Here is a 24422-nt window from a genome sequence, read left to right as displayed (position 1 = left end):
CTCTCTGGGTTCTCCGGTTTCCTCCCACAGTTCAAAAACATGCAGAGGTTAATTGGACACTAAACTTGAGTGTAGGTGTGAGTGTGAGAATGAATGGTTGTTTGTCTCTGTATGTTAGCCCTATGATGACAGTACAGTACATATTTCTTTGTGTTTCCTTTGATAACTGGCCACAATGATTCCATTCTTTGGTACCCTTCCTTTGTGGTACCAGAGTAAAATGGTATGGTACAGTTAGACTGGTTTTTCTGATTGGAGAAAATGTCACTCCTGTGCGGTCTTTGTAAATATCCCATGGAAGTGAGGCAAACACTTACAGTCTATTCTCATACAGAGCTCAATGTATGAGAAACAAACCAATCAGGAAAAAAAAGGGTGCTGGATGTCCGTACTGTACCAAACCAAAACTGTACCATGATGGAAACAGAGTATGTCAGCTTAGATTGGCTCCAGTCCCCTGTCACCCTCATGAGATGAGATGAGATTCAACTTTATTGTCATTACTCAAATACAAGTTTCGGGTTACGAAATGAGGTTTCCAGAAGTGCAACAAGCAGAAATTGCAAGAGTATGTATATATATATATATATATATATATATATATATATACTGTATATATATATATATATTCAGCTTTTTATGACCATGATTTATTTATTTTCTATTCAATGGTAACCACTGAGGTTCATTAGAGTAGTGTGTGTGTGTGTACACACATGCATTTTGTGAGTAGGTGCACTCACTTAAGTTGTTTTGGTCCTCACAAAGATACCCATACAAGAACACACACACTCACACACACACAGATGATGAATGAGCGAATGCAGGTTGTTTTACTTATCAGTTGCAGACCATCAGCGTTTAGCTCAGTAAATGGCTCTATAATTGGAGCAGGGTTGAGGACAGGAGGAGTGACAGCCTTGTTAAAGATCCTTATCTCGTAGAACTGTTAAGGTCAGGTCAAGCCTCCTTCCTCTGCCACAGAGTATAGTCCTCGCTACAAAGGTCTGATGTCTGTCTCGTACTGTAATTAAACACACAGTATGTCATTTCTGCTGCTAACGGCCTCTCATTCAAAGCAATTACAAAGGACCTAGTTTGATGACGTTGGGCAGCACCGTGGGATCATGGGTACCAGATACTGTATTTCTTCTGTACTCGGGTGTTTCGCCCTGGAAGTTATAGCAAAGATGGTTAAGTGGATGACGTCAATAAAAAGTAGATGTTTTGGCTAATAATATGAAGTACATTACTTAACTAAATCTATAACATATTAACATTTGAATGCAGAAATGGTGCATATTATATCTTCAAGTGTAACTTCGACATACTTAATACCACTATTTGGAAAATAAAAAAAATAATCAAATAAATAAACAAATACTGAGTGTTTTTCATTTTCTTTTTTTTTATATGAGCAATGTTGGTGAAGATGTGACCTTGATGACCTTCCCCTCTTGTTACCGTTGTAATGTGAAGTTCTGGAAACTGCTGTTGGGTGGCGAAACACACATTTATATACACCAGCCCAGGTCCAATTTGTTTTTTCCAAAATATAATAATTGCCCTTTCAATAGAAAGAGAATAATTGGCATCCTGTGAAAGATACTATCCTAGTTTCCTACTCAGTTTCTGAAGGTCTTTGTGATTAACGGTTAGTTTAGGTTTCATAATGTGTCGTGATGTGAAGATACAAATGCCGTTTGTGTCCTTGAGTGATTCAGTGTCATGCAGGAGTAAAATAAAGAGTGATGGTGGGAAGAAAGTTGGGCAGAGAACGTATGAGGATGAGGCAAAAGGGACTTGAGTGGAGTTTGGGAAGGAGGGAGGAAGCTCTCAGAATAGAACACTGTCCAGTGACTGTGCTTTTTGTGGAGAGTGTCTCTAAATGCTTGGAGGGCCTGGGGGGCCCAGACTGACAGAGGAGAACTAGAAGGAAAGAGAGCCCGAGGAAACCTGTGTGTGTGTGTGTGTGTGTGTGTGTGTGTGTGTGGGTGGGAGTGGGGGGTGAGAGGACAGTGTTTTTTTAACCCTGAACTTACATCCGGCTGTCACACCATACTCACACCCCCATTGCACCAGACTTCTTACTCCACCATCAGTCCACTAGCAGACCAGTTTCCACATGCTTCTCTGTCTGTTTCTTCTCTCTTTTCTTAGTATTCCCTTCACCGTTGACTGCTGTTCCTCTTTCTATATTTTCGTCATTTTCTGTTCCCTCACAGAAATACAGAGGTGTTGCATTACCATCACCCCCGGCCGACAGGTGTGCTGTCTCTCACTTCCTGCTGTATTGTATGTTAGCTGGGTTGTTAACGCATTAGGTTTCCTGATTAAGTGACTCTGTAATAGATCACCTTGTGACACTGGTAACTGAGACTAAAAGACGAGAGCTTCTCTGAGTTTTAAATTTAAGTTCTGCTCTACTGTCTGAAAAATAAACCTCTCATAAACGACCAGTATGGACTTGTGACGAGCCCTGCAATCACAATCTGGCTCAAACTGAATATGGATCACCTGCACCTCATGTCATTGTTATTTCTATGAGCTCTCCCTCTTACATAGCCAATCTCTGGTTTTGTTTGGGTGTGTATGTGTCGTCAATCCAAAAGTCATTATATTCAAACTAGAAACTTTTGTAAAATGTCACGTGTCTGCCACCCGTGCATCTTTACTTCATAAAAGGGACATTCAGATATTTTAAAATCTGGCTGTTAGGCGATATAAACGTACAATTATATGATGATATTAAAAAACGTCTATGATAAAGGTATAGTGACGATTTTAGAAAATACAATAGTGAACAATGATTGATATTATGCGGCTGATCTAATGCATCTATTACCAGCAACAGTGGCAGCAGCAACAGGCTAGTGTCATGTGTCACCAATGGTGCGTTTCCACCGGCTCTACTTGCCTCGCCTCGCCATGCCAAGGCACGGTTTAAGTAGCGTTTCCACTAGCATACTACCTAGTACCAGGTACTATTTTTAGTATCTGCTCAGGCGAGGTTCCAAAACCTTGCTGAGTAGGTACTATGCGATGATTGGTCAGACGTCCCACACACAAATCAAGCCGAACAGCGCCGAACTGTAGATCACTTAAAACTACTGAACAATCCTAAAAACGTGGGTTAATCTCCAACAACTACCAGGGAAATCTCTATATTTAACAGAGGAGTCTGTTAAAGTGGAGTTTTTAGGGACAGCGCCGGCGTTCGCGAGCGGCATCACAGACCGCTGCCGCTGTAGTCTGTGGAGTAGGAGGCTGTACCCCCGAGACGTGTAGACAGAAATCAAGCCGAACAGTGCCGAATTGTAGATAAGTTGAAACTACAGTTTCACTCAGCTGTGCAGTAATGACTCCGCCCACGTTAAGTAGGTACTTTTTTGTAGGGGAGATGCAACCTAATCGTGCCGTGTCGGGCTGTGCCGAGGCGAGGCGAGTAGAGCAGGTGGAAATATGCCACAAGAATGACTCCCACACCACAGTCCATACAAAGAATACTGGCGATTCTAGCTTGCAGGGACACAGGAGTGGCTGATCCACTGCCCCCTCAACACTTGTTAGGTTCAATTGTGAATTCAGGTGTATGAAATCCCTTGTTCTGGTTTACCAGAGCAACACAAATGCCCAATAAATTGGCAGTAGACCAGCAGCTCATATGTGCTAATAGCTGGTTTGGCTTTCAGCTCTGCTTGTTTGGAGTGGAGAAGGCCATGCTGTGGACCCTGCATCACGCATCACAGGAGCGCCAACGCATAGATGTATTGTTTATATCAGGATTTCGATTTTTTTTAATCATGTAAATATCTCTTTCCTTTTATATATTAAGGACTCTACATTGACTTCCACTCATTTGGACAGCCTAAACAAAGGATTAAACCTAACCTCAACCATAACCATTTCATGCACAACCTTAACCTTAACCATAACTACTTTTAAATCTTAGCCCTAAACCTAACCAGTTCCTCAGAAATGAGGTTCTGTCACATTAGGACCAGGTTTTGGTCTCCATAAGGCCTACTAGTCCTGACAAGATCAGTGTTTATACCAGGAAAGAGGTAACATACAACACACACACACACACACACACACTTGGCTACAAGGTACAATGTGTTGTTTTCTCTCTTATCTCTGTTGTCTGCTCAGTCACACTCCTTCTGGGTAGATAGAGGAAGCCAGAAGAGCAGCTTACACATTGACCTAACTCTTACACTTACCACATGATGATGCAATTCATCAGTGTATGTTGCAGAGACTGTGTTGCCGCACGCACTTCCGTGCCCACACGTGCTTTTACACAATAAGAAAACCACATCAAATTTATTTTCATTTCACGTTGGACAGATATCTCAAAAACTCATGATCAAGTACACATCTACATCCACAAACTAGGGATTTGTTATGATTGAACATCCTACACAGTAATATCTACAGTATGTTTTTTTTCCTTTGGCGAGGGAGAGAGTGTGTGTGTGGAGTGAAATAAGTAAACTGGCATGTTTTTCTAACTGACAAACTAAAGGATAAACTGTTTGCATCACTTCTTGGGAGATATTTCTTTCTTCCAAAAATAGATTGTTTTTCTGGAAACTGTGCACACAGACCTACCAGACAATTATTAATATTTAACCTGGCGTTAGTTTGAGCAGCATCCTGCAGCGTTTTCTCTCCGCTGCTGAATCACTCTTCTGAATCACCTTCTCCAGTGTTAAACTTTATTTTGGAATTTGAAAGTTCTGTCTCCCCCCGCTGGCAGCTAGAGTAATTACACTGTTTGTGATTTCAGCAACATTTGCTTTCTTTTTTACTGTAAGCCTTCTTTGAATGGAGAGTTTTTGGCATCAAGTTGTTTTGGCTGCACCATAGTTGTATCCTATATCGTCTTAATGTTTCTGTGATTCCAGGCATGTGAGCTGAGGGGTAGAATGAGTGTGTATGTTTGCTACTCTTCTGAGGACACTACACTGACTTCCATTTATTTGGACACCCTAAACAAAGCGTTATCCCTAACCTTAATCATAACTAGTTCATGCCTAATTCTAACCTTAACTTAACCAGGTCCTCAGAAATGAGGCTCAGCTTCATTAGGCTCAAGTTTTGGTCTCCACGGGGACTACTGGTCCTGACGAGGACCAGTAGTCTTTGCTTAATATATGACGGGCATCTAGATGGCACTGAGTCAAAGAGAGCTTTACCTTCTGATGATTTGCATACCTCTTCACCTGTGACCTTGGCCCAAATGCACACACAGATTAAGTAGGACCCTCATCCCATTCCCCTGTTTCCCTAATCCTGTCCTCTGCTATTTTGCGTGGCCTGGTTTTGCTCCACAGGCTTTAGGTCACCCTCTTAAATCTCACCTGTTTAGCCTGCAGGGATGAGGGAAAGCCAACACCGCTCACATGCTCACGTGTCCCTTCAACACTTTATAGAAAGACAGCTTGAAAGCTGAGGATTATACAGCATAGGGGTATATCTATCTCTCACTCTCTCACATTCATTCAAAAGCAAACATGCATCCCTCTCTTTGTCGCATACCTTTGTTCACAGTGGACGTGCCTGTTCCCCTCCGATTCAGCTGAAGTGGAAATCTTTCTAGGAAAGGGGTGATATGAGAGGATTTGCTGAAGGATAATGTTTCCCCTGACAACTCCGTATGAAATATTGCATGTTCCATGGTGAATGGAAATCTGTAGGTTTGACTCTGTGCCCAGTCAAACTGGGGACAACGTTCAACTCGTATCACTTTTTGTAAGGTTCACAACTTTAGACATAACACTTTGCTCTGTAATATATATTGCAATTAATTTGGCTAAGCTTCAGTTCACTATTATATATAGTATGACAACCTATATTAATCATCTCCAACATGTTATTTTTTAATTGGCATGGAACATCAAAAACAGAACAATTATCACAAAAGATGTGGCGTTCGTAATAATAAAAAAGTGATAAAAAAAACAATAATTCCAATGAAAAATAATAGGTCCTTTCTGTAAACAATCTCTGACACTAAAACAGAAGATGGGATTTTTGCTTACGACTTGAGCATGACTGGAGGACGGTATGAACATATAAAATCATTGACAGTTAAGTATAGACTCAGAGTCAGATGGGCTGCATAATAAATATCCTGAATTGGAGCTTCTGCATTTTCAAAACAGTTAATAATTCAGCCCTAACCACCCACCCCAGGCCAGTGAGTCAATTACACCAACTAAAACACTTAATTAATAATAACAATAATAATAATGATAATAATACTACTACTAATAATAATAATCATAATAATGATAATTATAATTATCACAATTAATCAAAAATAATTAGATTTACACATACAGTTACAGTATACCCAATAATATTTATAATTAATACATTTTGATTTTTATAGCCTGCAGTTGTGATTAGGTGTATAATTCTGTTTATACTGGGCCTGGAAAATACAAGCCAGGACTACTACTAAGAAACATGAGAAACATTGCATTTTTTCTTTCTTGTCTTTATCGTTCATTATTATCATCAATTTGGGCACTTAATGGCTTAATTTGGCAGGAAATTAAAAAAAATATCATGAGGGCAGAGCCTTAATTCAATGTCAGGAAATTAGGAGAAAGCGTAACGACACACAAGAAAGATTTCCTCAACTCAAACCTTGTTTGCTGCAGTTTATGATCGACAGTGAGGAAGACACTGTACCTTTTCTCCACAGTCCACACCCTGACCACAGCTACATCAGCTTCCTCACTGGCCAATGACTTTTTTTTACTGTCAACAGTTTCTCAGGAATACTGACCTCAGCGCAGTAGTGTAGTCATTGGTCAAACGTAACGTCTCCTTTCATATGGTTCTGAATCATCTGGGCGCATGTCTGCTGTTTTTCACTCTCAGGTGAAGTCATCGGCTGAATCAACACCGCTAATCTCTGAGTAGATATTTGTGGTTGGTGTTGCTTCCGTGGCTTTTTAAGAAGAAAAGCTTTTTTGGTGTTGGTTGTTAAAGAGGATTCATGTGGAAAATCAGGTCTGTAACATATTTTAAGTTGAAGTATAGCTCAAGGAACATACTCTTAATATGTGAAACTTATTGAAGCTGAATGTAAAGATGCAGCATCTCCTCTAATTTTAATTTTCATTTCTCTTTACTGGTGCAATATTTGTGAAAACAAAATGTCTTGGATTTCAGGATGTATGAACTGGGAGGGATAGCACAACTTGAGTTGTGTTGACAGGGTAATGAGTTCTGGTAGGGAATTGCAGGGTTAGGAATGAAACCTCCGCTGCTTGATGTGGTTTTTAAGACGTCCAATTAAAAAATTCTTCTGTGTTGGATAACTTAGGATCATTGTGTTACAAATCAGCTCCGCAAACGTTTGCTCCTTGATGTCACTGTGCAAGCTACAGGATGTGACAACAGTTGCTAAATTTGTTTGTGTCTCATAAGGAGAAAGTAACCACAATGATGCTATCAAGAGTTCCTCTGGTTAGGCGTGATGGCTATAAGAGAAGGCCTGCACTTAAACATGGAGTTTTTCTGATTGTCTCATTAATCATTTTTAATGTGGAATTCCTGCATTTTTTGGGGCCCTGTGTTTATCTATGTGGGTGATGAATAGTACTCACGTGGTCCAGTAGATCGGGTTTGTATTTTCTTTGTATTTTGTGCTTTTCTAAAACCGTTTCAATTTTGAATAAATATCCAATTGCGATTGTTTTTTACTGAAATTGCGTTTTGCAATATGGTTTGTGATATCGAGAGGGAGTGGTACTTTTTGCATAATTATTAACATATTTAAAATGATTACTGTGTGATATCTGTGCACATCTGTGAGAAACAAAGATGTTTTCTTCAGTCTATAGAGTATGATGTGTATAGGTCAGGACAATATTTAATCTAAAATGGCAATATTTCACACTTTTTGGCTTTAAGACATACTTCGCCTCCTGCGATTTGAAAATGGCGGCCAGCTGTTTGTGATTTCTTTTTTTTGGTCAGCCTTATTTAGTGGTAGATAATATTTGACATCTTATTTATTAGCCCTTGATCCTCTTGTTAATACAGATATAACATATTTGCAATAAAGTTTCTGTAAGCGCCATGATAGACACACAGATAGATACAGTACACGTGACCTCTTCTGCTTTACTGTGAAATCTCAGCTTGATTATATTTCCACGCTATGAGCTCTATATCAACAGTAGACATCAGGGATTTCATCCTGCTCCTGTTCAAAAGCTTACTCCTGCCCCCAGAGTCGACCCACCAACAGTCGTAAAGAGACTGACAGGACCCAGGAGTCTGTATTTTAATCTTTAAGGACTTCAAATGCTCTTCGGGAGGGAGGGTTACAAGAACCACTGATGTTTGGGCTGGGAACTCTGTACTGTTACACCCACAACCTGTCTGATCTGCTTCTCCATGCCGTCCATCATGAGGAGAGAGAAGGCGTTTATATTTTTTACCAGGCTCAACTTTACCTTTCCCCTGACTCAAGTTGGCTGACAAAACCTCTGGGGTCACATGTTATAGTCCTAGCATTTGTATATTACAGGGTTATTTTTCCACATTCTAAAATAAATTTAAGTTATCAATAGGTGGGAAAAAGTGCATAACATGCAGTTATGTCACCGCCCAGTACAAAAACAAAGTGTGACAGTTGGTAGAGGATGTTAAAAATGTGGAAGTTCAGCGAGTCAGGAACATGTCGAAATACATCCTTATAATCTGCACGTCTACACAATGTAAAACCAAAAAAATCATGCAACAATGCCCTATTCTTATTATAGTGAACTGCCATAAAGCCTGTTATGGAGCATGTTGACTTCATCGGGGGGAGGTTAACAGCAGCATTTACATCACTTCAATTCATATCCGTTTGCATTGTTGTTATTTTATATTTTATAGTTCTTTGTTCTTTGTTTTTCTGTCTCACATGAGTGAGGGATTATATCCAGGATACTGAGCTTCAGTGTCTCTGAAACAAATTAGACAAAGTAATTTGTAATCTGGGGATGACGGCTCTTATTGACAGTGTGACCTTTGATGAACATGTTGCACTGAGAGTCTCTAAACAGCCAGAACTATACGGTCAGTTCTGGTTGTGATCATTAACTCATCTAAGAGCAGAGGGAATCATTTTCTGAACATGATCTTGCCATCAAGGATTGGTTATGTTTTATCTACTAGTCCAAATCATGCTCAATGTTTTTGTTTTATATCTGGTTTCCCCATTTACAGAAACTCCAGCTTGCACTGCTGTCCATTCCGTTTCTGTGAGACAGTGTGTAGACGGATAAGAAGCATTCTGGCAAAGCCACACTTGAAGCCTTCAAGCTTTACTCAGACATTACTGCACAGACTGAGCAGATACGGCTCATTGATGTAGGATTCAGATGTAATAAGTGGTTCATGGGCAGAGAATTTGCTGCATGGCACTGCCTGGTAGACGTCGGCACGCTAATGTCGTGTGATGAATTCAGTAATGCAGCTTTCCGTCTCGTTTGCTAGACATATCTGCATTATTGCATATTTTCTCACATGTGTGACAGCCAGCTTCTAGAGGAGCTGATTCAACGACAGAGGTGGGCAGAGGAGAGGCAGAGGAATGAGAGGGAAAATGCGAACGTTGCTCAGCAGGCTGCAAATAACTGGCCTGAGGACATCAACGGTACTGGAAAGGTGGTGGAGAACGAGGGACAGAAGAGAGAGTGAGCATGTGAAAAAGAGGGTCTATTGGAGGATGAGTTTTTTCTGTGGCTGTCATTAATATGTGTTAATGGTGGTGGTTATAGTCACACACAGCTTGGGAAAGACCAGGAGGTACACACACATGCACACGCTATTCTTTTATTCTATTTTCCTCTCGGTCCAGATGTCCTTCCAGCAATCATCCAGATGGCCTGGACACCCTCCTTATATTGGAGAGGTGCTTTTGACGCGCACACACACATTCACACAAAAATGCACAAAGCAGCATGGCCGTGTTTTTCTCCCTCTCAGAGGGAAGATTAACTCTCCTCATTAGGGCTCCCCCGCCTCTGGCCCTTGTCTCTCCTCCCCCTCCCTCTCCTGTCGGCCTGCATTGCTGTCATTGGCTGCTTCTGTCAGGACCACTGCTGACTGGAACGCTGTGACCACAGCACACAGGCGAGTAGGGAGGAGGTGGGATGATGGCTGATGTTGCCACGGTAATAGAGGAGGCGATCATTCACCAAATCATTGAGCTGGGGCTGAAATGGAAAAACATTGAGTGGAGGGGTGTGGGGTGTGGAAAGCGGGTTAGTGGGTGAAGGGCTGAACAGAGGAGTGCAGGGGGAAAAACAATAACAACAACAATGAGGGACAAGACATCGACTGAGCAACCAGGAAGTCCATTTAGGACAAAGCGGTGTTGAAAATCTTATCAGACAGATAGTCTGGATAGTCATAGCTGAGCTGCCTGTTCGATTGGACAGCTGCTCAAGATCTGTGGGTGAAAAAAATAGAAGCACACAAAGGAAGGATGAACTAAACACAGATGATGGAAAGCAGCTCCTGGACGATGGCTCCTCTTCTCTGCTGTGATATTTCACTCCTGATGAGAAGTGAGAGGAGGTAAGCTGGATGGAGTGATGCCCTGGGCACAGAAATAGAAAGAGGGAGTGAGGGGGGCATCGTTAGATATGAAAAGCATGCGTCAGCAGTAAGGCAAGGCGAACAAGAGCAGTCGGAGAGCGAAGTAGAGCAAGAGAGAGATTGAGGGTAGAAGTTATTGTCGTGGCATCAGATGGGACGACTGAAATAGAGCCTGACAGATTTGTCACCTCAAAGTGCCACACCTTGGCTGCTTCATCCTAATGCTCCATCCTGACTGCAGCAGCACTGAGGACCCACAATGAATTTCCTTGCCTTTCTGGACAATGAGACGCTTTGCACTTTGATGATTTGATGCAAAAAAGGGACCCTTTTTGAAACTACTTCTTTTTAACAAAGTGGAGGAGGAAAAATTGCTGCCTGCACAAAACAAAGTGAACATATGGACTCTGTTGATTCTGCGCCAAGAATGATTATCTGCAGAGGAATCAATTTGTGAAATCACTGGTCAGTCAGTGAATGTGTTTCCACCGTGTGAAAATGAGGAAAGCATTGTCTAGCCGTTATAAACAAATGCTGACTCAACCTTAAAAGAAGACAATGAAGGTGGGAGTCACAGGAATGGAGTACTTGCCTGAAGCAACACTGTTCTGTAAATGATGTCCAGGATTCTGTACTTGTCCTCTTAATGACAGCTGAGGCAGGCTGACTAACTGACCGACTGACTGACTGGCTCAGTGCGTGGGTTGCTCACTGACTGGAATTGTGTCTATCTGAGGACTTTGAGGACACCTAGCCCCGGGCAGATAGTGACTGAGTGGTAGCTCAGCTCCGTGCTCCATGATGGGGGAGACGGCAGAATACCAGAGGCTGCAGGAGACCTTGGAGCCTGATTACCAATGTCTGCCCAGTGATGACGAAGAGGTACACCTCTACACTTCATTTGATTACACTGCACTCGTCCTGCCTCACAGACTTTTCAGCAGGTTTTATGAATCCTGTCAATGGAAAATGCAACAGGGGTGTGAGACTCGCTCGTTTCTGCACTAGGTGTATGTGTCACTGCACAGAAATTCATTTTTGATATGAAAAATAATCGGTGTCTTTTGCAATTTGAATGCGCATTGTTTGTGCTTCAGGGTCTGTATTGCGGACTGGATCACACTCATGTCTTATTGCGACATTTGGAAATTATAGAGCACTTGATTTTCAATATATATATTTATATATTTTTCCTAGTCAACACATTTCTATATCCACTGTGTTGTTAGGGGTGGGAGTCGTCCGAGGCTTCACAATACAATATTATCCCAATACTTGCGACATAATGTGGTTCCATAATGTGGTTCCAGCAAAGTCTTCCACAGAAAAGGGCATGAACTACGAGGTCCTTCTTGACCACTCATTCCCAGAGACTGGGGACAGAACCCGCAGATGTTTTTTTAACTTTGCTGTGGACCATTGTCCATGTGAAGTTCTGTGGAAAATAAATGACACCTAAAGCACTGAGATCACCCTCCCTCGCTCTGTGCAGCAGCTCCTAGAACTGTACTGTTCAGAGATAAAACATGTCTATATGTGTCTATCTTTAACTGGATAACTGGAAATGTATCCATAAAATATTGATAATATACGTATAATATATAATATATCAATACAATACTATGCTGTATTGATTCTTCCCAAACCCTTTATATGTTATAGATTTAAAAAGTGATGGGAGCCAACTTATGTATTATTTTAAATCAAAACAATGCATGTTCTCCCTGTCTATGTGTGGGTTTTGTCTGGGTTCTCTGTTTTCCTTACACAGTCAAAAAACATGCAATTTGAGGATTAGGTAAAATGGACACTCTTCACTGTAAGTGTGAGTGTGGATGGTTGTTTGTCTCGATGTGGCCCTGTGATGCACTGGTGACCTGTCCCGGGTGTACCCTGCCTATCACCCTATGTCAGCTGAGATTGGTACAATGCCCCCGCGACCCTCATGTGGAGGATGAAGTGGTAGAAGATGGCTGGATAAAAAAACTTAATTGCAGCCTTTGCTGTTTGTATATTACAGTTTGAAATAGCATTTTAAAAACCATGAATTTAGTCTTACTATCACCTGTGTTTTTTCCGACTGCAGTAGAAGCCCAGAAAAAAGGCCTTTACAAATTGTGTAAATGTTATAGATCTAAGTGCTCATTCATGTGTCGCACAGAAACAGCTCTTTTACGCTTGTATGTCACCACCACCCTCCTCAACCAACACAACACACAGCATGTCTCACCCACGCACAAGGCCAGCCCCTGTGTGTGCCGAGTTATTGAATACAGAACCATGAGGTCATTGATGAAGTGCTGCAGAATGGGCACAGTGACCAAGTATTAGACAGTTATACCCTCTTGGGATGAGGCTTGCACATAGAGGCAGACAGGAAAAGTGACAAAAGACAGCTTGTTGTATTATTAATTGTTGCCTTGAAGTTAAGTTTAACATAATTCAATAATATGATTTAAGTTAACTGCTTTACTACTGTTAACATGGATGTTAAAACTCTGTATACATCGTTTACAGTGAATGTGACAGAATCCTATTAATGGTAATTTGATATTGATTTGAAAACATGGAACTGAAGGTAGTTTTATTTTGAAGTGCAGTAAGCAATATGTGGGTTTTCTGGCTGCATTGCTTCTTGTTTTAGCTTAACTTGCTGTTTACTTTTCCTGTTAGTTTTTCGCCTCTGTCATTATTTGAAGCTTCCATGACACAACACAGAGGATGATGTACCTGGCTTGAAACTCTACAAACTTGTGATATCAGTTAATGTCAGTCAGCATCCGTTTGCAAATTCAAAAGCTGAATAAACAAATTATTTTATGAAATATGAATGCATTGCAGATACATCAAAAAGTTTCCTCAGTGCAAGGAAACAAAAAACAAGCAAACACGCAGTCCTGCTCCCACACATTGTGAACCGTGATGGATCCTTCAATCAATGGTTCTAGAAAATATAATGACTGGATGAAAGGACATGAATGTGGACTGTCTGTTCGGGCTAAGCCGATGAACACTGCAGCTGTCCTGGTTGCTGGCTGCTGAATCAGATCAGTCTCTTCCTTCAGCTGCAACTTTGGGCTAAAAACAATGGTTTTTCGCAGTCTTGATAAAATACACATTACACAACGCTAACCCACCGCATACAACCATACCACCTCCATCAGATGGTTGCAGAGATAAAGTAAATGTGGTTTGCATTAAGGCAATAAAAGTGACAGGTTTTATGAGGGCAACCATTTCATTAGTGAAGCTGATCTGTTCCCACTATGCTTTTCCCCTATAGAGCATGAGCGGATTAGTGACACAGCCTTGCTGCTGTAGTTCCCATTGATTTAGTCCAGGAATATTGTTGATTATCTGTCATTTTTATGCAAAATAATAATTACTCACTATTTATCTTATTGTAGTACATGGCATGTCCTAGATTTTGGTTCATATACTGTTGAGTGTGTGTGTGTGTGTGGGAGGTCAATCATGACTTTTGACTGATATTTTTCACTAAAACCCTCCTTTAACCAGCTTTGGGGGATCAGAGAAGGGCTGGCTTAGGAAGGGTGGAGGAAATGCTGGCAAGCGTCGGTGGGGGTTGTTTTGGTTGTCTGGCATTATGCATATTAGGCCAAGCTACCAAAACAAGCTTTGTTGTCAAAAGGCAACACACATGTTGGGCTCTGGCCTAGAGTCAGCCTGTTTATATCCAGCACTGAGTTCCTTTCATGCCCACTGTCAGCTCTTCTCCCTGTGGATGCCCACCACATTACACCTCTCCTCTCCTTACCCTGTGAATGATAGGGGGCTGTGGATGGGATTTAAGGAAAGCATAAATGCCTGACTCTTGGCAGAGGGTTATTATTTGTGAGATCATGAATGACACATCTTTGTTTGTCTGTGCATGCAGGCCTCCGTCAGAAAAATCAAGTGTGTGTGTAGGAGTTTTGCTTGCAGAGTTGTAATAGGGATTATCAACATTTGCTTTTCTACTCCTTCACTCCAGTTCTCCAGTCTTTGGCATCAGACTCCAAACCACAGTTTGATGCTTTGCCATGAAAAGGTTACAACTTATTTTATAAATGCACTGGCAGTGTGTCCAACCGTATCCACTAAGCTTCGTTAATTCCCAGCATTGTACGTCAGTGTGAATCCACACAAAGTCATTGCGTGCCTCTGCATGCCTGTGTCTGTGTACAGTGAGCTTCATATTACAGAATCAATCTTAATGTACAGTATGAATGTGTGTGTTGCACTGCTCAGACATAATGTGGACCTCACAGGGAGCTACAATACATCTAGTGAGTCATAATACTTGTTTTGTGTGTGCACATGATGAAGGTGACATGAAATGTGAGATAGGAGCAGCGAGACATGCCTTCAGTGGCTGTCTCATTGTTACTGTGAGAGTCCAAGTGAATCTGACACAAGAGACTCCAGTAGTGCAGTTTGGAGACAGCAAGTGTTACCCTGGTTATTTTCTATTGATACAATTTACAGATGTCCTCTAAATGTCTCACATACTGATGGTAGGTTGCTTGGAGGCTACTCATGTCTCATGTAGCTCTGATAGGCATGTGGCCATATATTTGTAAGCCTGGTAAACATCAAACAAACAATACAGGCTTTAATTCTGTGTGAGAATTGGTGAGAAAAGTAAAACTGTAGTGTAAAGCACTGTGAGTGGTCAAGACTAGAAAAGCACTGCATAAATGATGATAAATGACCATTTATCATGAACAAACTGTTATAAGGAAAATAGGTGATAGACGTTACCTTACAGTAAAGATAATTAATATTATTAATATCAGATGGTGATGGTTCTCAGCTGTCCACCTGCTCAAAACAGGGAGCACGTTCTGAGCTGTACATATTAAGTGATAACACAGCTTACTCACTTAGGAGTTGGGGCCACCTAATGGTATCTTAGTGGAGCTGCAGTTTGACTTACTGACCATTAATTATATTGGTTTCATCTGGAGGCAGCTGAAAGCACTGTGACACATTCCTTTGATGTTTGAAATGCTCAACCATCAGTGATAGTTGACTAACTCTTCACTCCACTCAACTCAGTGAACCTTCCACTGTCACCTCCCTGTTTTCTTTTCCTGACCTCAATCTCTCTTCATTACTGTCTGCAGTCACCTTTTACACATCTGCCAAGTCTCTACAAGAATCAGTTGCTTATTCTAAGGAACGTGAGCTATAATATATGTTATGCATGAGTCATCTGTTTCATTGTCATAAATAAAATGTACCCTTACTTTTGGTGAAGATAACTTAAAATCTTGATTCAGAAGCCTGGTTTCATTTTACTATGAAATCCTCACTGATTTATAAGGTATTAATATATTAAGTTGTAAATAGAAATTCAGAATTTCTGCACTAATACACAATTACTTTAACATTCATAAGTGTATTTATGTGTTCTTAGACAGACGTACTGACCTTACTGCACACAAAGGGGTCTGTGATCTAAAGGTGGATGACTCAACAGCTTTACAGCAAGTTTACTCACTGAATGAAGACATCACACTGTTGCCAAGTGTTGTATGGCTGAGTCAGTGACAGACCATCTGAGGGTTGAAGTTTCTCCAGGTGATAATAACGTCTGTGATGCAAACTTATTTTGCAGCTTAGTTTCTTGACTTTTTGTCGTTTTAAGGACTTAAAAAAAGCGACAAATCCAGCAACCTTTTGAGAAAAAACGTAGCTATTTTCTGTAGAGGAGTTGAGTCACTATAATTGCACGGTGCCAATAAGAAGTGCCTTCCCTCCACAGATGAGACTGTATTGTGAATGTGGTTGCAGTAGAATCCTGTGTATGAAAGCACAGACTTAAGAGAGAAGCTAAAAAAAAATATGCTAGACAGAATGCAACTCCGAAGTGTCACGATTTTGTTAATTGTGTAAATGACTTCCAAGTGGAAATAGTTTTCAAACTTAAATTGAGGCCACATTACTATACTTGACCTATTCTCTCTTTTAAAAACAGCAGCATAATTGCCCTCCCTCACCCTTCTACTCCTCCCTTAACATCACTCCTTTATTAATCTTTTCTCCCCTCCCTACTCTGAGTCTGGCCAGCCTGTTGCATTTTCTTCTTTATTTGGTTCAGCTTTTTATTTCCTGCCTCTAATCCTCCAAAAATGTTATCTCTCCCTCTCTGCCTGACCAAACAAACACTTACCAGCTGCTTTTCAGACCCTTGGTAGTAGCGAGCCCCTGTCTCATCAGATAATATTCAGCATTTAGTTTCCTAATTTCACATGTTTGTGCTGTCTCTCTCTTTATCCATTGCTCTTTTCACTCTTATCTGCTTTTCAATAGAATGTTTTCTAGAGGAAGGACAGAGAGTAGATCAGACGATGGAGTCATGCAGGGACAGGAAAGAGAAAACAACAACAAGTTGGGATTTGTTGTCGTAAATAAGCGTCTGACTTTGATTAAAGACAGGATGGCAGCAATTTCTGTAGAACATGTGGTCGTACTATGTTGAAAGGGTTTCTTGGTGGGTTGGTTTCAGATCATGTATCTTCATTCACTACAAGGCCAGTGTTTTTTAGTTTTATGGTTTACTAAATGATGGCAGCACCCATATTTTTGGGATATTTTTGACTTGGCACGTCTATATTCAGTCTATGTTTGTACTTCTCTAGAACTTTCAAGTGAAAAATGGATTGTGTAATAGGAATACCTCTTATACTTTTTCATGAAATACCTGTAATTTTAGAATTAGGGCTGGGACAATATGCTTATGTCAATTCCTTTGTAATGGCTATTCAATCATAACACAATACTTGCATGAGTTAATAGTATCAATAATTGACATTTTCTTTCCCTTCTTAAACACCTGCAGCTGCCCCTGCTGTTAATAATGTTTGTCAACTCTAGTGCTTTAAGAAAAGCAAATAAAATGCTGGAGACTCTCAACTAGACAGCACAAATGTGCGCCTTCAAATGAATCACAAAAAGGCCTGTTCTGGATTGCAGGTAACTCCAATAAATTGGCAACTGCTACTTATAGCTGCTCTTCCATTTAGTATGATGCTTACAGTTCTGGGGCAGGAATAGATTTTAAACAATTATGATATATCTTTTTTCCCCACCCCTAATTTTAATCATAAATGTCATATATGTCAAATATCTTTACCATTATAGATAAAGAGATATAGACTGAGAGATGAGGAGAGGGGTAGTGAAAACGGAGGGTCTCTCTCTCTCTCTCTCTCTCTCTCTCTCTCTCTCTCTCTCTCTCTCTCTTTTTCTCTCTCTCTCTCTCTCTCTCTCTCTCTCTTGCTGTGTGTGTGTGTGTGTGTGTTTGGGGGGTTGCATCACAGGAAACAAGCTCTACTTCCTGCAGTTGAATGTAACCCTTTGGCCTTGGATCAAATGCTTCTCCGGCCTGAATACCATGAAGCCTCTGTCCTCTGCACCACGCACTGCTCTGCACTGCATGAATCGTCTCACTGCCTGCAGGGGGGGGGGGGGGGGGGACAGTAGAGCCGTGAAAAGTACAGCAGGAGGAGGTAGAAGAGGGGAAGAAAGACAGCAACTGAAGATCTAGTCAGAATACCATGAGAATATCAACTCAGCATAGAGCAAAGTTACATTATTGTTCTCTGAAACCACTGAGACACACATCTTGTTGTAACCTAACATGTGAAACCGGAGACACGAGCGTCGCAGAGAGCGAGTCCGCCTGACGGGCAGGTTATTGAATTGGGAAGAAGTTTCTCCTATTTTTAGCCCCATGCTCGATTTGAAGGATGGTAAACCAAACAGACAGAAGCTGCACGCGCAAAGACACAGAAGCAGACAGACAGACAGACAGAGAGAGAGAGAGTGAGAGGGAGGAAGGGAGGAAGAAGGAGGAGTGAAGTTCTACAAATTTGGATCACTGGCTCATTTGCTGTCTGAGGAGGACACATGGTTGACTGGGCAGAGCTGGGAGGCTTTCTCTGCTATAAACAGCAGCTCGTAATCACTCGACAGCCTGTTCTCACATATTATAGTACTCTTTGAGTGTTGTGTGGCACCTTGAAGTGCCACATGAATGCCTCTTTGCCTTCTTGAGGGAGCTGAAGGTAAAGAAGGGCCTTACAGAAGGATTGCCCCACCATGGAATGTTGCAGAACTGTGAACAGGATCGTAGGAAGTTTTTCTTCCCCCTCTTGGGTTTGGAGCTGTGGGTCTGGATCCAAGGAATGCGTGCTCTTCTTAGAATTCCCTCAGAGACTAGGAACGTCAAACTGGGAGGACTCTGGCTCCGGTAATAGTTTAAAAGACAAACTGCCAGCTCTGGGTATTTAAAACGTGCACACACTTTTTTTTTTTTGCACCTACATCCATCCAGACAAAGGGAATTCAGGATGCGACGCTTCGACAAGCTGAAGAAGTCATTCCCCTTCCTGGCACACTTTCATGTATACCGAGTAAGTCTGGTGTCTCTCTGATGTCTGCTGTCAGTCTACTAAGATTTGTTGTGTGGTAATATGACAAATGGATATTCATGTGATTTTCTGATGAAAATACAGCATTTATATCATGAATATGGTTTGAGGCAGGTGTGTGTGTATACTTGTATTTGTATTTGTTACCTCTTTAGGACCTTTTTCTGGCATAAACATTGACCTTGTCAGGACCAATAGTCGTCATGGGCATCAAAGCCTGGTCATAATGAGGCAGAACGTAGTTTCTGAGCAACTGGTTAAGTTAAGGGCTAAGCTTTGAATTGTGGTTAAGTGAAGGTTAGGGTTTGGTTAATGTTAGGAAGAAGGCTTTGTTTATGCTATCCAAATGAATGGATGTTGATGCAGAGTCCTAAGAAGAATAGATGTTCAAACCTGTGTGTGTGTGTGTGTGTAGCTGCATTGAGGCAGTCCTCTGGGAGACTTGTTGTTGTAGCAGGATGTTAGAGCAGAACTGATACAGGACATGGCTTCAGCCAGGAGCCGTGTGTGTGTGTGTGTGTGTGTGTGTGTGTGTGTGTGTGTGTGTGTGTGTGTGTGTGTGTGTGTGTGTGTGTGTGTGTGTGTGTGTGTGTGTGTGTGTGTGTGTGCGTGTGTGTGAGCGCACGTGCGCATTTCTCCACTACCATGAGGAATGAGTTCAGACCAGAGGCATTTCTCAGTTTGCACATCATGTTGTTTTCATATAAAATCCTACATCCTTCCTTACTTTCTGTGTAATATTTGTTTTTTATATCATTGTTTAAAGGTTAAAAGTAAAATAAAACCCAGTTAAACATTGGCCATTCATAAGTAAGATTATTTAGAGTCTTGTTTTTGGGACTTTTGACCCTGGTTGGATTCCTCAGACTCCTTCAAAAAGTCACACTTTATGTTTTCAACACAGCATGTCTCCTGCTGACCTCACACCTCCTCTGCAAAGTACATATTCTCATATTCATTCTTATCCAACTGTACAGGTCAAGATACAAGACCAAAATGTTTGACTTTTGACAATATCCTTAATATTTTTTATTCTCTAATGTTTTAGTTGACAATAGATTTGTGGGCATTGCTTGTTTATACTGTATTGAACAGCACCAGTGTTGGTTATAAGCCTTCACTGTTCACTTAAAATTCACAGAGAATTAACGTGACAGACTGAATGTATCTGACCTTTATAATCTCCCCGGCTACATTACATGATTATATAAACAGCTTAAAAGCCCATTTGAAACTCTATGCAAAAGACGGAGACTAGATCTGCAACTAATCGATTAATCTGCCGATTATTTTAACGATTAATCAAGTAGTCGTTAGGTCCATAATATGTCATAAAATGTTAAAAAAGGTTTATCCGTGTTTGTCAAACCTGGAACTGATGATGTTCTCCAATGTCTCGTTTTGTCCACAAACCAAAATGATTCAGTTTTAATGATTTCTTTGTAATATGGAGCAAAGAAACCAGAACATATTCAAAACAATCAGAAATCTTGTTTTAATCATGAAAAAAAGCTTCAAACCGATTAAACGATTATCAAAATAGTTGACAATTAATTTAGTAATCGAGTAATTGTTTCAGAGACTGACTTTTGTCCGTATTTTGAGTTCCTTTCGCCCGTCATTGTGCAGGTCGCAGGAGAACTTATGATTGTAGGGGCAGTAATGATCAGATGTCCCTCATCTTACTCTGAAAAACACTTACACATTGCAATAAAGCATGTAAAATTTTCTAAATACATTTTTTTAAATGTATTCTGTATTCTGTGCCTGATATGAAGTGATCACTACACAAGCAGTATCCCTTTCCTGTGGGTTCCCAGCATTCTGTCTTCTATGCTCCCTCTGAGCACATTTAATGGCAGTGATTCATGTCTCGGGATATTTGGGGATACTGTAAAATGCTGTCCCGTTGGTGAATGTTTTGTTATTCTTGAGCACAGCAGCTACAGCCGCTGAAGAGACAAATTACCCGACATATGTCTATGGATTTTGAACAGCGCAGCTTCCTGCCAAAATGGCATTGTTTTGATTCCAAGTGTTGCATGATGGCTTTGATTGATGTCAGCTACCAGAGCTCTATATATGATCTTTATCAGAATAGTCGGGAGCCAATCCTAACCACCTCTATTAATGGAAGTATGGCATCGTGTTGCGTGCAGCATCCATCTCAAAATAAGGTGTTAAATGCAAAATATATATTTGTCTGTTAAATGAGCTATGTATGTTAGTCACCAAGTTGACCAATAAGTATGATATAAGGGACTTAACACGTCGGTTTGCACCCCTCATACCTGAGTTATGACACTGTAATGGAAAAAACGCCCAAAAGGAAGCTGACTTTCGTCTTTGGCACCATCCAGTGAAGTAACACTTACATGACGACTGCCAGAGAAGTACCAGACTGCCATACTTTGCATTATGAAGGATAAGAGGACTAATAATTCTTTCCCATGGGTAGATTTACACTCCATAGATGAATATCTTGTACTTTTACAAAAATAGGTGTTGAAATCTCATCTGGGAACATCATCAGGGAAAATCTAAACTTTAAACTGTACTTATCATGAGCTGCAGCTCAAATAAACACGCCACATGGTAAGTGAGCTTAGTACATATTGGACCAGCCACATGGAGTGTAGTATCATCTTTCAGGGGTTGAGGGTCATGCATGATGCAGCAAACTGCAGAATATGGTGATGGATTCAAATGACTGCTGCTGTAGTTAATCCTAAAGCCAAGCTCTTACAGGTTATTGTATTACCGCAGGTTATTTTACGAACTATGTAGTAGTATCTGCTATTTCTGCTTATTTGTACTTCCAATCAAGGATAGGATTTCGGTCCAACATGAAAGAATGTTCTCACAGTGTGAATTATAACCCCTCGTGGGCTCAGAGAGTTAAAGCTGCACGTGTTGACATTGATAAAGTCGTATCAGCTAATCTGGCTTTATTTGAACTGCAATGAATTTGTATCATGATACAGACATCTGGCATAATCGTTGGGGAATGGGAACCCCAGTAGTTTGGCCTATGTCTGACTTTGCATCTAGAACTTCAGAAAAGACCCAGTGAACACAGTATATATCAATTCTTTAGGGTTTGCCCAGGAATAAGTCTGTATTTGTGTATGTGAGAAAAAAACAAAACCTCTCCAGCTTCTCAGGTCATTCAACAAGTAAAAGGAAGTGACCTTTAACCAAGCCCATTAAAAGTTTAAATGACAGAGAGGAAGCCTAGACCTCTTTGACATTTTCCTCTGGACTGTGTAACCTTGCCTCAGCCAGCACAGGAAGTTCCTCATTCACAGTCTAATTAGCGCTCAGTGGACTGACCTCTACACCCCAGAGCATCCACCCTAAAGTTCTCCCTGCAAATCTCATCGGATTAGGAATGCTTGTCATTTTTGTGTTTAGGTTGACTGACTGGTTTACTTCCATGTGAAGACCAGACGTAATAACCAGAGAGCAGCAGTATTATGAGCTCTTGTACTATCTAAAGTAGTTTTCATTTAGCTCAGTTCAAGTTCAATCTCTGCAGAGTTTTGTGCTACTTTCAGCGTGTTACAAGAAGCAAACAGTGATGGATGACATTTAAGCTGGTGTGTTTTGTTTTGACGTGGAAGATTGATGGTCTGATTCCGTCCTGTATGGAGGCATGTAGTATATACTATATATATTGTCGGGGGTTTGGAGCCTCCCGTTTGTCTTCAATGACACTTATGGACACCAGATGTGCATCATTCCTCTCATGTATATCTGTCTATACTGAGTCTCTGCAGTACGGCTGCCAAAATACAATACAATAGCGGCCCAAGTGGTTTATTAACATCCATCCATCTTCTACCGCTTTATCCTCCACATGAGGGTCGTGGGGGGAGCTGGTGTAAATCCCAGCTGATAAAGGGCGAAAGGCGGGGTACACCCTGGACAGGTCGCCAGTCCATCACATGGCGGTTTATTAACACCTCAGTGAAATAGGATCTGTGTAATCATACCTAGTATGCAGTTGCTTGTTGGCTCATTGACATGAAGGACATGCAGCTCATGCTATATTTGTGTGTTCTGTTTATATGATGCCATATGTCTACCTGCTCAGCACATGGACTGTAAATGTCAACATCTGAGCTAAGTAGATATTTTATTGTGCTGTAGAGTACCGAGTGCACAATGGCTCTGAGCTCAGTGACATTAAAGAATGGGCGGTTTGTTGCCCAGTGGCTTTCTCTCTGGCTGCACTTTGCAGATTTTGGAACAAAGCTGTAAGAAAACGTCAAAGAAACACAGAATGGTGAATGATTTAACTCTTGTTTCAATTATATAGTGAGTACTTGCTTGTTTTGCAGAAACTGGGCAGTAGCATGCAGTGTGAAGAAGGCACAGAATGGCTGCTGGAGCTGCTGATGGAGGTGCAGTTGCAGCAGTACTTCCTGAGGATCAGAGACGATCTTAACGTCACACGGCTGTCCCACTTTGACTATGTCAAGAACGAAGACTTGGAGAAGATTGGCATGGGTCGACCTGGTAAGACTGTGTATGTTTGTGTGTGTTATATTGTGCTAATGATATACTGTAAATGGGCAATATTTATAGCACTTTTCTAGTCTACTTTTGCCATTTACCCATTTACACCCATTCTATCACACATCTTTCATATGCATCCACACACTGGGGGTTCATTGTCTTGCCCAGGGACATAAAGACATGTAGACTACACAAGGCTGGGAACCGAACTCTTGATCTGGCTGTTGAAAGATTATTTCTACCACTGATCTAATGACTTAATGACTACCATACCGCCCCAGTATATTACAGTCATTTGTAGCTGCACTGGGAGAACATGTGTCTTCATTACAGCCGTGTATCTGTCACTCACTTCAGAAGATCAGTTCATGTCCACTGAAAAAACAGAAACATACATTTTGTGACTTTGATTTATTGCTCTGCTTGTTCCACAGTGTGAGGAGTGTTTTGGCATTGCAGTTACACACAGGAGCTTTAAGACTTCCCTCTTAATGAACCCTTGATTATGTTAATACCTCAGGAGGACACGTTTAAACAATTAAAAATTAAATCCCCATTAGCTTTGTTTTTATTACTTTGGATTTATTGTTGAGCCAGTTAAGGTATATAAAGACAATCAACCCTTCTAACTGTACATCAACAAAGCCATCTTGCATTGAAATAACTTAGTTATAGATACAACATGATACAAACTGCAGGAAAGAATTACATATTTTTTATTATTTAAATCGTCTTTGGGAAAAATGATTAGGTGTGTGGCATCATATTCCCTTACATTATTGTGTTAGAATAGTCATGGCAGCTGTTAATGTAGCATTAGTGTGAAGCTCTGTTGTGCAA

General features: G+C 40.9%; 1 protein-coding gene across 8 annotated transcripts in view; it reads left to right on the top strand.

The window, feature by feature from the left end:
- Positions 1–24422, top strand: part of tnk2b (tyrosine kinase, non-receptor, 2b) — a 46517-nt gene that overhangs the window by 6953 nt on the left and 15142 nt on the right. For 2 of the 8 annotated variants that reach the window (XM_058645852.1, XM_058645939.1), the window contains one exon: positions 23405–23582. In XM_058645852.1, the coding sequence (XP_058501835.1) occupies positions 23420–23582 (163 nt within the window). In that variant the 5' untranslated portion in view covers positions 23405–23419. Of the gene's footprint in view, positions 1–10007; positions 11503–18199; positions 19044–23404; positions 23583–24422 lie in introns of those variants that run through there. The other 6 variants (XM_058645587.1, XM_058645506.1, XM_058645769.1 and 3 more) reach the window with 6 other exon arrangements.

This window comes from Solea solea, chromosome 1 (assembly GCF_958295425.1).
Source record: "Solea solea chromosome 1, fSolSol10.1, whole genome shotgun sequence".
Lineage (NCBI taxonomy): Eukaryota > Metazoa > Chordata > Actinopteri > Pleuronectiformes > Soleidae > Solea > Solea solea.
Note: the sequence above shows the minus strand (reverse complement) of the source record. Positions and strands in the feature narration are given on the sequence as shown.